The 12,563-nt window shown below is 37.6% G+C and overlaps 1 protein-coding gene across 1 annotated transcript; it reads right to left on the reverse strand.

Moving 5' to 3' along the window:
- Window positions 1-6,590: 6,590 nt before the first annotated feature.
- Window positions 6,591-11,630, reverse strand: ptgs2b (prostaglandin-endoperoxide synthase 2b). The gene is made up of 10 exons (XM_062423635.1): window positions 11,516-11,630; window positions 11,150-11,266; window positions 10,914-11,057; window positions 10,631-10,774; window positions 10,034-10,215; window positions 9,831-9,914; window positions 9,494-9,740; window positions 8,458-8,744; window positions 8,206-8,353; window positions 6,591-7,517 (listed from the first exon to the last, which is right to left on the reverse strand). Exons 1-10 carry the CDS (start codon window positions 11,574-11,576, stop codon window positions 7,105-7,107), a joined length of 1,827 nt encoding a protein of 608 aa, XP_062279619.1. The 5' UTR covers window positions 11,577-11,630; the 3' UTR covers window positions 6,591-7,104.
- Between the last annotated feature and the right edge of the window lie 933 nt (window positions 11,631-12,563).

Raw genomic sequence — 12,563 nt, forward strand, 5'->3', positions numbered from 1 at the left:
CACTGGGTGCATGTGCATCCAAAGAGCCTGCACACTAGATTTCACACACTACAGTTTTTCTCTGTCTGAGCCTACAGACTTCTAGTTGGCATAAAATAACGTTAATGATACAGTTCTCCCAGACTTCCCAATCTTTTTGGATTTAATGGATGAAATTCTGATCATACAAAAAGTCATTTGAGGATGTCTGTGACGCTCAAAGACTTTCCACTGTTATACAACTGCTGTTCTTAATAAAAGGTATAGGAAAAAGCCTTTTTGGGCCAGTGTGCAACCACTATGCCAACATCGCCTCATTACCCAAAGTTGTTCCTGGAAATTTTAGGTGTTTGCTAGAAGCAGCGATGTTGTAGCGATTTTTTGTCACCATTTTTGATCTCCAGGAAACCACACTGCACACATAGACTGACTGTTGTCAAGACAATCAAGTCAAGTCAATCTAGATAAACATGTTCATTACTGAATTAAAGTGTTACTGGCAGTACTTTTTTTTAAACGTTTGGACTGTCTTTATGCTGGAATGTAGCTCCATACTTAATACATAGACATATGACATTGAACCTAGGAAATCAAAAATGCATGTGTCAAAATGTTTAACTCTTTCTTTAAAAAATCAATACAGAATAAAAAAGTAGGCCTCAGTCCTGGAAGGCTTAGGGCTTACATGTATGTATATGTATTATACATTTTGAATTGGCAAAGCACACAAACCACAGGCGTAATAAATTACATTAACGATGGCTTGATTTCTGTAACTGTGCCAGTAAGTGATGCCAGTGAGTGAGCAGGAACAATACCGTCATCATTACTGTCATTGATTCCACCTGTGTTTTCCTGTTTTGACAAGTCATGTCTGACGTGAGAGTGTATTCACCTGCTGCTAGGAAATAAAAAGGAAGGAAATAGATACATACTGTGAGCAACTTAATGTTCAACAAAAAATGTAATACACATCAAAACCCAACCATACAGTAATGACCAGCTACTCAAAACTCAATTTAACAACACAATCTGTAGTAGGATGTTAACAATGGTAGCCCCCAACAGCAAAATCCACACACATAGCCGATACCTGCTTCGAGAAGATTGATATTGGTGATGTTTTTACACTAAAAATCTGCCCACAGTACCAGCAACTCCAAAGTTGTGGTTTAATGTATTTCTATGTGTTTCTTGTATTCACTAAACTATTTCTGGGCTACTCACAGTGTTGCCAATCATGTTTATGTAAAACTCAGGACTTGGTTTTCAAATTTGATCAGGTGAAAAGGACACAAGATGTAAATGTGTCATGTATAAGTCAAATGTGGCAAGACACTTGAAAGTCACTTGAAACTCAACTTTCAGGTCTGAGAGAATGATTCTTACCAGGTGAACTGAAGATATGAGACTGGTGTTAGATAAACAGAGATAATCTCCAACATCTCTGGTATGCAGTGTCATCCGCTGTCTATGTGTCTTTAGGCCCTTGAATGGTCCTGTATAACGTACAATAGTGATGAGTATGTCTAATAGATGATTAGGTGTGTGCTATGAGTAAGAGTGTGTAGATGATATGATATGACTGTATATGAAGTAACATTTAAGACAGCTGTTTTGTGTTTTGTTGTTTTGTCATCAGGTAACAAATTGCAGTATATGGTTAAAGCTACTTACCCCATGTGTGACCTTAAAAGGTTCTGTTACATGCAGGTTGATTAGAAATGGAAACAATGAGGTGCCAGACAATCCTCTCGCAGAAATTCACAAAGACATACAGAGCATGAGGGTCAGCCCTTGGCAAGAGTGAAGGCAAAAGAGCCAAATTCATTCTTTCATTTATTTTCTTTTACTTTATTCCTATCCTTCTGTCCTTCCTTATTTATTTAGACTATGCAGAGACATATTATTTATTTTTATTTGTTTGAATAAACCGCTTGTTTCTGTCCTTCTTTGTTAGCAAATGATTGTAAACACATACACAGATGAAAATGATTCATAACTTCTTCCTCTTTCATTATGTGTGCATTTGTTTGGGGTTTTTTTTTGTTTGTTTTGGTTTTGGGTTTCTTTTTAGCTCTTGTCCTTCCCATCTTTCCCCACAGTGGCTTCTTTCTATTCTGCCACTATTTTACTGATTAATCCTATCTTATCTATCTGCACATTGCAAGTTTACATTTTCAAATTCACTGGATCACACTGGAAGCACTGACTGACAACGAGTTATACAGACAGATACTAAGAAACAGGTATTCTTTCCGGTTTCTTACAGTAGTCACTATGACCTAAACTCTAGTGTGCTTGTGAAAGTATGAAAAAAATGTCATTAGTGTCAGTATGTCAAGACTTGAGTGAAACTAACACAACACTGAAAGAATGATATCATAGACAATGACTGATGGAGATCTTCCCTGTGGTAGTGCGGGCACCTAACACCTGCGGGTGATTACACGTTAGATACAAGTGTGTCACCATCATGTAGGCTTTGATTTAATCACAGACAATCTACCCAGTTACACCTGTTACAATATTTACAATTACTTGTTGTTGCTTTGGTGTGACCCTCGAATAAAAATAATGTTTCTCAAAATATTTTTCAAATTCACATTTCATTTTCTCAAAATGCTTTTCTTGTTCAGTACAATTATCTTCAGATGATGGTGATGCACTGAGTTTGCTCTGGCGACATGGGTTGCACTGATTTTCTTATGAACTGTGTTACTCTCAGATGCCTTCAAAAGCATACTTATATAAATTCTCACATGAGATAAGACATGCAAAACAGGCAAATCTTGCTCACATTAAGTATCGGCACTGTAGCAAGTACCTATACATGTTATGGTTAGACTAAACAGTACAAGTTCAAACAAGTTCCACATTTAGTGAAACTGAGTTATACATTTGTGGGAACTTTAAATACTGAATGTGGAGCTTAGAGACATCAGAGAGGGACAGCTCAGTTGTACAGAAGGAACGATTTGTCAGTTTATGTGCTAGTTTGGCCAGACAGTGATGACACAGAGGGAGGAGACTGTGGAGACACGTAGGAGGTTTACACCCGCCAAATGGTTTTTGTGTATTACAAAAGTGAAAATTACTGTACAACTCCATATTTATTTCTCGTGTCTCTGTTATACATTATGGTTTGCTGTAAGATGGTTGATGTGAATAGGACATTTGACTTTATTATTGGGCAGTATGTCTAACAATGAAATAGAGAGGGACATTTCACTGGACTATATATGTCTCAGTTCCATAAACTTTTGATTGTCCTGGTTTAAGCAATGATAAACAGAAATGCCATTTTGGTGGCTATAAAGCTCTTGAGTTATGAATTAATTTCCTTTTTACACATTAGTTAAATGCACCCTCCACTCAACAAAGTGCCTTGACTATTGCTATTTCACTGTGCAGAATGATGTATATGTGATATATGAGTTTGACACTAGAAAGCATTTTTTCACAATTATCTGCTAAAAGGGGAAAGTTTCTCTCGCCTGACTGTAAATCTAAGATTAGAACATGCACGTACAGTAGAAGCATGATTTTGTGAAACCAGTCATGGTCTAATATGTAATTTCCACAGAAACTTGAAGCCTCTAGTGTGGGAATTATACACAGGGAAATATGGTAATTCTATTACTATTTTTAAGCAAATTTCACTTCACTTTAATGACCATGTGACTGACGTTTGTAGAATTTGTGGAGAAACCATATTAGATTGAAATTATTATTAGATAGATAGATAGATAGATAGATAGATAGATAGATAGATAGATAGATAGATAGATAGATAGATAGATAGATAGATAGATAGATAGATAGATAGATAGATAGATAGATAGATAGATAGATAGATAGATAGATAGATAGATCCACTTGATTGAACTAACTTGGACTGCTGAAGCCTCATATTACTTGTGTTTTCTCATGGGGGAATGTTGGGTCTCTTTGAATTGATTTAAAGAGTACGGTCTAGACCTGCTCTATGTGAAAAGTGCCTTGAGATGACTTTTGTTGTGATTTGGCGCTATATAATTAAAGATTGATTGATTGATTGATTGATTGATTGATTGATTGATTGATTGATTGATTGATTATCTTTAGAGAAACTTTTTAGTACAATTTTGAACAAAATGAGGACTATGGAACTTGACACCCTAATCACTTTCAAGCACATTTGAAAGTGATTTTTTAATGGCCAGTTTTTTGTTGTTCATATGTGCAACTGACTTACATTTTTAACCTATGTATGACTTGGACTCTATGGCAATTGGCTCCCGTTGGGTTGGTGCCAGTGTGTCACGTGCGGAGGTGACTGGTGCTGGCTCCCAGTTGACAACAGTTCCTGCCACCTGCAAGGCGTCACGTACCTCGGGTCTCGGATCACGGCCCCCACACCAGGTCTGGTTCCAGAGAAGTCCAGAAGCGGTCAGAAGGAAAACACACATTGAAATCTCCTGATCTTCTCCCACACCAGGGCCCACGTCCTGCTCATGCTCATTACACACACACAAAGCAAGATGTGTTCCCTTGCTCGATCTCATAGACAAGGACCTGAGCATGCCACACATTGCTGCACAATAGAATAATAATACGCACCCTTGGGCACCCTTACAATGGGGAAAACAAATGATGTGCACACTCAATTAGGTCATTTTCATGCAGTCATGGGCCAAATCCTTCTGACGGGGAATCCTACGCCTGGTCCTTTGAAGTAGAAGACAAAGATTATGAGATTGAAGAACTGTCCATCAGATTTACTTGAGATGACAACTGAAGCACATGACTTAATTAATGTAATGTCCTTGCTTGTGTGTGTGGTTTTGTTTTCAAACTCTGATCGTCCAGTGTGAGGGGAGAGAGTAAATGTGCTCTCTGTATCTTTTGTGAGAAATGTGTAAATGGATGGGAAAATTGAGCTTGTCATTGTCTGTGTTAAGAAGAAATGATGCCTGGGAGGCTGACTCACCACTCTGTGCCGCCAGTCACGTCAACATTCCTTCCATCGTGTTTATTTTGGAATGAAAAAAACAACAAAAAAAACAACTTTATTCCTCTGTTACATTGCCAGCCTGCCAGCCTTGGCCACTGTTCATTGCACCTCATCTACAGTAAAAAGGCGTTTTTCCTCCCTCTGCATCTTTTCTCGGCAAAGTGTACATCAACTAATGGAAAGTTTTAGGGATATGCATATTACCAATGTTGGAGAGTAACTAGTTATTAGTTAGTTTTTCTTAATTTATTATCCATATACTGCTTTTTTTAATTCTCTGAAATCAATAATATATATTTTTATATTTTGTAAAGAAATCATGACGTGGACCTTTTTTTGGAGCATACATGGGCTTAAATGGTGTCACAGTACCAATTAAGACCATGCCAGGCTTTTGACTTTTTTCATAAAATATCTTTATTTTATATTACAAAATCTACATGAACTAATTAATACATTTTCAAATGAGAGATAAATCTTGCTTTATAAGAAAATGATCGGGTGATCATAATGAGTACACTTACCCTAACGAATGTTAGGAAAGTAATCAAAAAGTAATGAAGTGTAATAAGTTACATTACTTTGTTTAAGTAATAAGTAATTACATTACTTATTACACTTTAAATAGGATAACTAGTAATCTGTAACCTATTACATTTCCAAAGTAACCTTCCCAACCATGCATATTACCACAGTCTGCACACAGTCATTTCCTCTTGGTGCACGCCACGTAGCATGTGTTATGTTAAAGTAATATAAAATCAGCACAGCACTGTCAACAAAGAAATATCAAAAACAGAAAAAAACAGAAGCTGTTACTTGGAATATAGCAGAATTACTCAGGGGCATTCTTACTTAACCTCAGAAAAAACCACTGTATAACCTCAGGTTATACAGCATGGACTTTTTCTTTTTCCTGTAATTAACAGGCGTACAATAAAAATGAATGGAAGGGATTCAGTGAAATATTCATGATCCGTTTCATATAAACTGATTTACCTCATCATGACTTATCAGTGTGATCCAGACGCTCGTGCTGCGTTGCTCTACAGCATGAAGATCATTTTCAGCTTGACAAGTGTCTGCAAGTCTTAACTCGTTTGCTGAAAAGTGAAAGCACAAAATGCATGTGTTTGTGTGTGTAGAAGGTTATCACTAATAAACAAAGCAAGCAACAGCCTTCCTACATTGGTTGTGTTGAAGTTAAAGCTCAGTGTAAAAGTTCATTTTTGACCTTGAGATGAGTTGTAGATAAAATATTCTTAACCCAAGGTAACATCGCTGCCTTTTCAGGAGCTTTCAACCATATTGTATCTCCTGGTCTTCTGTGAGATGTGATTACAGCCCAAAATGCTGTTCAATTCCTTTCTTTGATTTTTCTAAATTGTCTGAATTCATTAGACAAAATGTTTATTTTGCCCTTTTAATCTCTCTAATCTCTGTTACCATACAAATATGGAAAGGGAAAATAAATATGACATAACAGTGAAATAGATCTAATGGTCTTATATGAGCCCATTTATGCGTTTTTATGAGTGTGTCAGTGGAGGAGCAAAAGTGAAATGAAAATGACAACTATATTAGCTGATTTCTGAGAAATGTAACATTTATTTTTGTCAACCTTGTAGTCAATAGGTATTTATGACATAACAAATTGCCTAACAAAAGGAAAGAAAACGGAAAGTTTTCTACAGAGCAGAAATGTAATTACAAACAACCTAGGCAGCTTGAACAATTCAACAAAATTAAATTATTTCAATAACACATACAAAGAAGCAGATAAACTCTTAAAAAATAACAGTTAAAAAAAGTTAATTATATTGCCGCACATTGTATGTTAATGTGATTTTGTACAAACCTTACACAATGTTGCTGTTACAGTCAAAGAACATTAGCAGCACTCAATCTAAAAAAATATTATACAGTGAACCTGTAAACTAATTTTCAAGTATAATTTTCAACATGTTTTAATAATAATTACTTTTAAAATAAATAAATGCAGACAAGATTTAAAATGATTCCAGATGTGTAGAAAAAGTCCATATCATAAATATAACAATAAATACAAAATAAATAAATAAATAAATACATAGATATATAAAAAACTGTATAATATGAAAAACAACAACTTAGAGCTCAGTAGTCCTTTTTTTCAAAATGACTGTGGGGTTGATGTCACTGCTGCGTGAGTGGGACGAGCTTGAGTTGATGATCATGGACCCTGTCTCTTTAACATCGGGCACATGAAAGGATGCCACAGGGCAGGGGCCCCGGACGTTATTGCAGACAAGCTTCTGTAGGGAAGCAGTGTTGATAATGTCGAACCCCACGCTGCCTCCAAAGGTGCTGGGCTTCCAGTACTCCGGGGAGCAGATGGGATTTCCCATTAAGCCCTTGAGGGAGAAAGGGGCACCCATCTCCACCATGGTCTCCCCAAAGATGGCATTTTCCCTGGGTTTCTCCACCAGCAGGCCCGGGTAGAGCTCCACAGCATCAATGTGTCCGTACATCTCCTCCAGGATTGCAGCCATTTCTTTCTCTCCTGAGTAACACAAAGGACAAAAAAAGTTTAGTTAACGTCTCAATCTGGCTTCTCTCACTGGCTCAGCAGCTGCAAAGCTTGCAGCTAGTCTAAATACAAGCCCTGTGTTTTGACTGAATCAAATCCATCACAGGTAAGTTAAAAAAAACCACATCTCTTTTAAAGCAGTTTAAGTAGTTTTCTCCTCATCCTCTCTGTCTTTCTTACATATAAATATCTTGTTTTACTCACACATCCTAGTTCTTCTTTTCTTTTTTTTTTTTTGCAGAATTCAAATCTACTTTCCCAAAGTGGGGGGCCTTTCTTGAATGTTTATATCTTGCTCTCTGTGATGACAATCTGCTTACACTGTCTCAAGATGAAATGAACATCTGGTTCTTAGAGTCACGGAAATAAATTCCTAACCTCCAAAGCTGCAGGGATTAAAACTGCACCAGAACCATTTCCTCAAAGAAAAGGTATGTGTGTCAAAATCCGCAACAAACTCTGGTTGTAAGATCTGTAGCTTGCATTTAATTCCTGCAATCAGTTCATGACAGTGCTATTAAACATGTAGGAATTATGACATACTAGGCCTTTGGCAATGTTTCACTACATCTTGCCAACTGATAATAACCTTTTCACTAATCCTATGATGTCATTTTTCCATCTACTCATACTTTTTGGAGTGATCTTCACTTCATCTCACCTGTCAAGTCTTCAAAAGAGGTGTAGGGCTTCATGGAGAATCGTTTCCTATAAGCGTTCATGGACTGGTAGCGCATTTGTCTGCTGTTCTCTATGGATTTAATGGCCACGTACATAATAGGTCCTGGGACATTTCGGCCACCTGCAACCTAAACAAGTAAAAGAAAAGTCAGTTATGCAGCCTTAAAGCAACAGCAGTGTTTCAATTTCAGTCTGAATGTTTTCTGCAACAGTTAGTACAAACAGCTCTTACCCGTCCAGCAATCTGTTTGGTAAACGACTCCACCAGATTGTTGATGCCGTGCTCGGTCACCACAGAGGTGTTGAAGACAAACTGTTTATAACTGTAGTCTTTCTCCTCAATGTGGAAAGAATCAGGCATCAGTGGGTGCCAGTGGTACAGCGTGTTGAACTCGGATGAAATGCGGTTCTGGTACTGGAAGCGCTGGTTGAACAGCAGCTCAGGATCAAACTTGAGCTTGAAGTTATAGCCACTCAGGTGCTGCACGTAGTCCTCAATCACAATCTTGATGGTCTCTCCTACAGGAAAAATTATTAAATATTTTATAAAGCTGACATTATCAATATTGAAAGCCCCCCTCAACTCAAAAATAATATTGTCACTGAAGTTGGAAGTTTGAGTTTCTCACTGGGAAAAGTACCCGTGTCACACTGTCACACTGCATGTGCATCAGTCTTCACAGTGTTTAACACTTGAATACAGGCTATTCACATTCAACTGCAGTTTCCCTGTGCACAGCCTGAATTTGAATAAAATATTTCCATGTACAACCATGCTTTCTTGTCAGGTAATTCAACATTTGAAACAAACAAACACTTGTATGTTCATATATTCAGATTTTGTCAATAGATTTTGTTCAGAGCATGTCAGAACCAAATTATTTCAGTTTTTCTTTTGTCTTAAAACATTTATAGTTTATTTTGTGATAGCAATATAGCAATGGTTTGATTGCAGTAGTTGGAACTGAAGTCCAGAAAAAAAACAACTAAACATTTCCTCCTTCTAATGTTGTGGAAAGAATGTATCATGTCATGCAGTGAATCCTGTTTATCACAGTAGAACGTTTGTGGTCAATGTGAGAAAACAGTGTTATTAGTAGGTGATAACTTCCTACTCAAAACTCCACTGCTGAATACATTAATACCATGACATGTGTTTTCTTTTTGACACATTGTGTCCATGACGAGTGCTTTTATTTTCCTATCGTGACGCGTGTTTCCTTTCTCAGCAACTTTTCACAGCCGGAACACTGAGAACATCAACTCACCAATCAGAATGAGCCGTGTGGTCTGAAAGAGCCTTTCGTCGTCCCAGTCAGGGTGGACCTCCTTCAACACATCACATACTCTGTTGTGTTCACGGAGCCAGATGGTGGCGTACATCATCAGACCAGGGACCAGGCCGAACGCCTCGTGGCCCACGGCGAAGCGGTGAGAGTCAGGGACATGAGGGGGGTAATGCATCTCAACACCCACTTCCTTTACTGTCGGGGGGTAGATCTCTCCTTCTAGAACCTGCACAGTGACGCAAAAGAGGAAGCAACCGTTAGACGTGTTAAGTCGGAAGTTTGTGACTGCTTGAGCTGCATCTGTCTCTTCTCATACCTGATATTTCAGTTTGCCATCCTTGAAGAGTCTGAGCTTGTGTTGCCTGTCCAGGGTTTCTCCATAAATGTGGTTGAGGTCCACCTAAAAAATATAAACAACCCCATTAATACATGTTGCATTGTTATGTAATTATTCATTGATAAACGTGGTCTCTTTGCCCCGGCTGATATCTGATGTAGTCTGAGATCTGCTGTCCTTACCCCATGACCTTTAGCTTGTATGAAGGCAGGTCCTCTCTTCATATCAGATTTGAAGAACTGGTGTGTGAAATGCTGTGCGAAGAATGCAAACATCAAGCTGGTGCCTTGTGGGTCGGGAATAAACTGTCTTCTCATCAGGAGCTTCTCAGCTAAAACCTTGGCATCAGGTAGCTCCTTTTTACCTGGAGAAACAATTGAGAACACACATCTAAGTATCAAACAACACAAAATCAAGCCATTCACATTTGTTTGTTATTTTATTTTTTTATTTTTATAATATTTTATTATTATTTTATTTTGTATAATACAGACTGATCATTAAGGTGATATGATTCATTTTTTTATGTGTAAGAAATAACTGCTGAAATTTACTTTAAATCAAATGTGTAAAAACTGGTTTCATGTCATTTAGTTTTGGTTTTCTGGTACAGATTTTTCTGTTTTCCCTTAGCACATTTCCAGTCAATTCATCCAACAATAAGATCATTTGCTATGAACACTACCGACGATGTAATGAGGCCAAGCCAGTCTTGCTCAGTATTCAAGAATCTGAGAAAACCAGTTTTCCAAAAGCTGAGAGAGAGAGAGTGGACTCACCTTCTACTCCCATGGGGGTTGGGCAATCCTCTGGCACAGGGGGGAGGGACCGCGTATAGTAAGAAAGGTTGGAGTAGGCTTCCCAGCTCTTGTAACCATAATCCACATTGAAAGTTGGAGGACTATCAATCAAGTGGGATCGGGCTGGAGAGAGAATAACCGTGTTAGTCTGTCATTATTAGTACAAACACTACGAGTGCTTTTCTTCAACTTGCTGTACAAATTATTAAATGAAGTGTTTCCGATCCATCTCCTCATTTTGCCTTCAGCTAGAGAGACTTACATGTCAGCACATATCTCATGATGGCATCCCTGAGAAATGAGATGTTGTTGATGATATTCCAGAAACCTTTGAAGTGGGTGAGAATGTAGTGGACTGCGTTGGGCGATGGCTTCAGAGACACTTTGACCCAGGTGAGGAATTCAGCTGTAAGGGTTGAGAGGGGAAGTGAACGACTGAACAAATACAAATAAATACTTTCCAAATTAGATCTGCCCGTGTGTTCTGTTAATACTTACGCGTTGTGCAGTTTGGTCCGAAGAACCCTGTACGTGTGCAGTCACACTCATATTTATCTGTTCCCATCGCTGTGCAAACACCCCTGTTCTGGCATGGCTCTGAGCAGCAGGGGTTACCTGAAACATACAATGTTGGGCGGCTGCTGAAAATTCACTTCAGATACCAACATAAAAAGTTTTTGTTTTTGTTTTTGTATAAAATTCTCAAAAAGACTATACAGGTGTTAAAATATGCTACAGAATACCTAAAAACGATGTATTGTCCAATTGCTGTCTTCTAATACAAATCCAAAAAGAAAAATTCCTCCTAAATCAGAGCAGCTCCTGGTTAAACTATTAGAGAGATGTTCAGTTTCCTCTACTTACCCTCCACGCAGACAAGATACCCCAGAGCCAAAAGGAAAACCGCAAAGGTGAATCTGATCATGCTCCAATGACGTTGTGTGAGCTTCTCTGTCTCTCCTGCTCTACTCTCGCAGCCGTGTCGCTCTGTGGCTGAAAGTTTGAATGCTTGGACGCCCTGTGCACATCTCTTATATGGTAAAAGGTGACGTCATTTTTATGAATAAGACAGACGCGCTATGATTAAAACTAGGACTAATAGCTTACCTATGACCCTAAGGAATATCTTTTCTTACACAATGTATTGCTTATGTGAATTTTGGTGGATATTGATTTCTGTTTGTTTGTTTGTTTGTTTGTTTATTTTTTAACACTCATCACTCTGTTAATTGAGTTATAAATAGAAAACGTTAATAATTCATGACAAGAGTCGGAAATGTTCTACCCATGCATAGCATGATGTAAAATATGGGACTTTATAGGATTTTAGTACCGTTTAACATTTTTTTTAAACGACTGTTTCTATCGGTTAAAGGATGTATTGGGTTGAATTGTACTGTATTATAGGAATGCCTTTTAAGAAAGCCACTTAAACAACATTAAAGTTAGTACTAAAAATGTCCACTTGATATCCTAATTAAAATTTAATAATTAAAAAATAAAAAATAAAAATCTATTTCCACGTGAAGACGACTGTGATTCAAGCTAATAATAAAAATATCATTTTAAATAAACTTTTCAAGGGCCAGAAATAAAGAATAAGATATATAATGTATTTATACTAAATCATGAGAAATATTGTGTCTGTTTAAGGGAGGCGGTCTGAAATGAATATGCGTACGATTTATCATGGACTTATGATAAGACACAGCTTCATCTATCTTTATTTTTAAAATGAATCTTAGGATAACAGGGCTTCGTGAGAACATTTATAAATACTGCAGGAAGGAAGAATTATAACTGTAATCCCACCATAAAACGTAGAGGGTCCTCTAACCAATGTCTGACTTAAAGAACGTGAGCTGGAAAAAAAACAACAACGAGATGACCCACAACGGAATATTTTACAACT

This window comes from Scomber scombrus, chromosome 8, assembly GCF_963691925.1.
Source record: "Scomber scombrus chromosome 8, fScoSco1.1, whole genome shotgun sequence".
Taxonomy (NCBI): domain Eukaryota; kingdom Metazoa; phylum Chordata; class Actinopteri; order Scombriformes; family Scombridae; genus Scomber; species Scomber scombrus.

Coding starts and splice junctions, on each gene's coding strand:
- ptgs2b (XM_062423635.1), bottom strand. CDS start 11,576: ATGATCAGATTCACCTTTGCGGTTTTCCTTTTGGCTCTGGGGTATCTT. Junction 10,216..10,630: donor AACCCCCATGGGAGTAGAAG/GTGAGTCCACTC, acceptor TTGTTTCTCCAG/GTAAAAAGGAGCTACCTGAT. Junction 7,518..8,205: donor CTCTTTTGAAGACTTGACAG/GTGAGATGAAGT, acceptor TGTGTTACTCAG/GAGAGAAAGAAATGGCTGCA.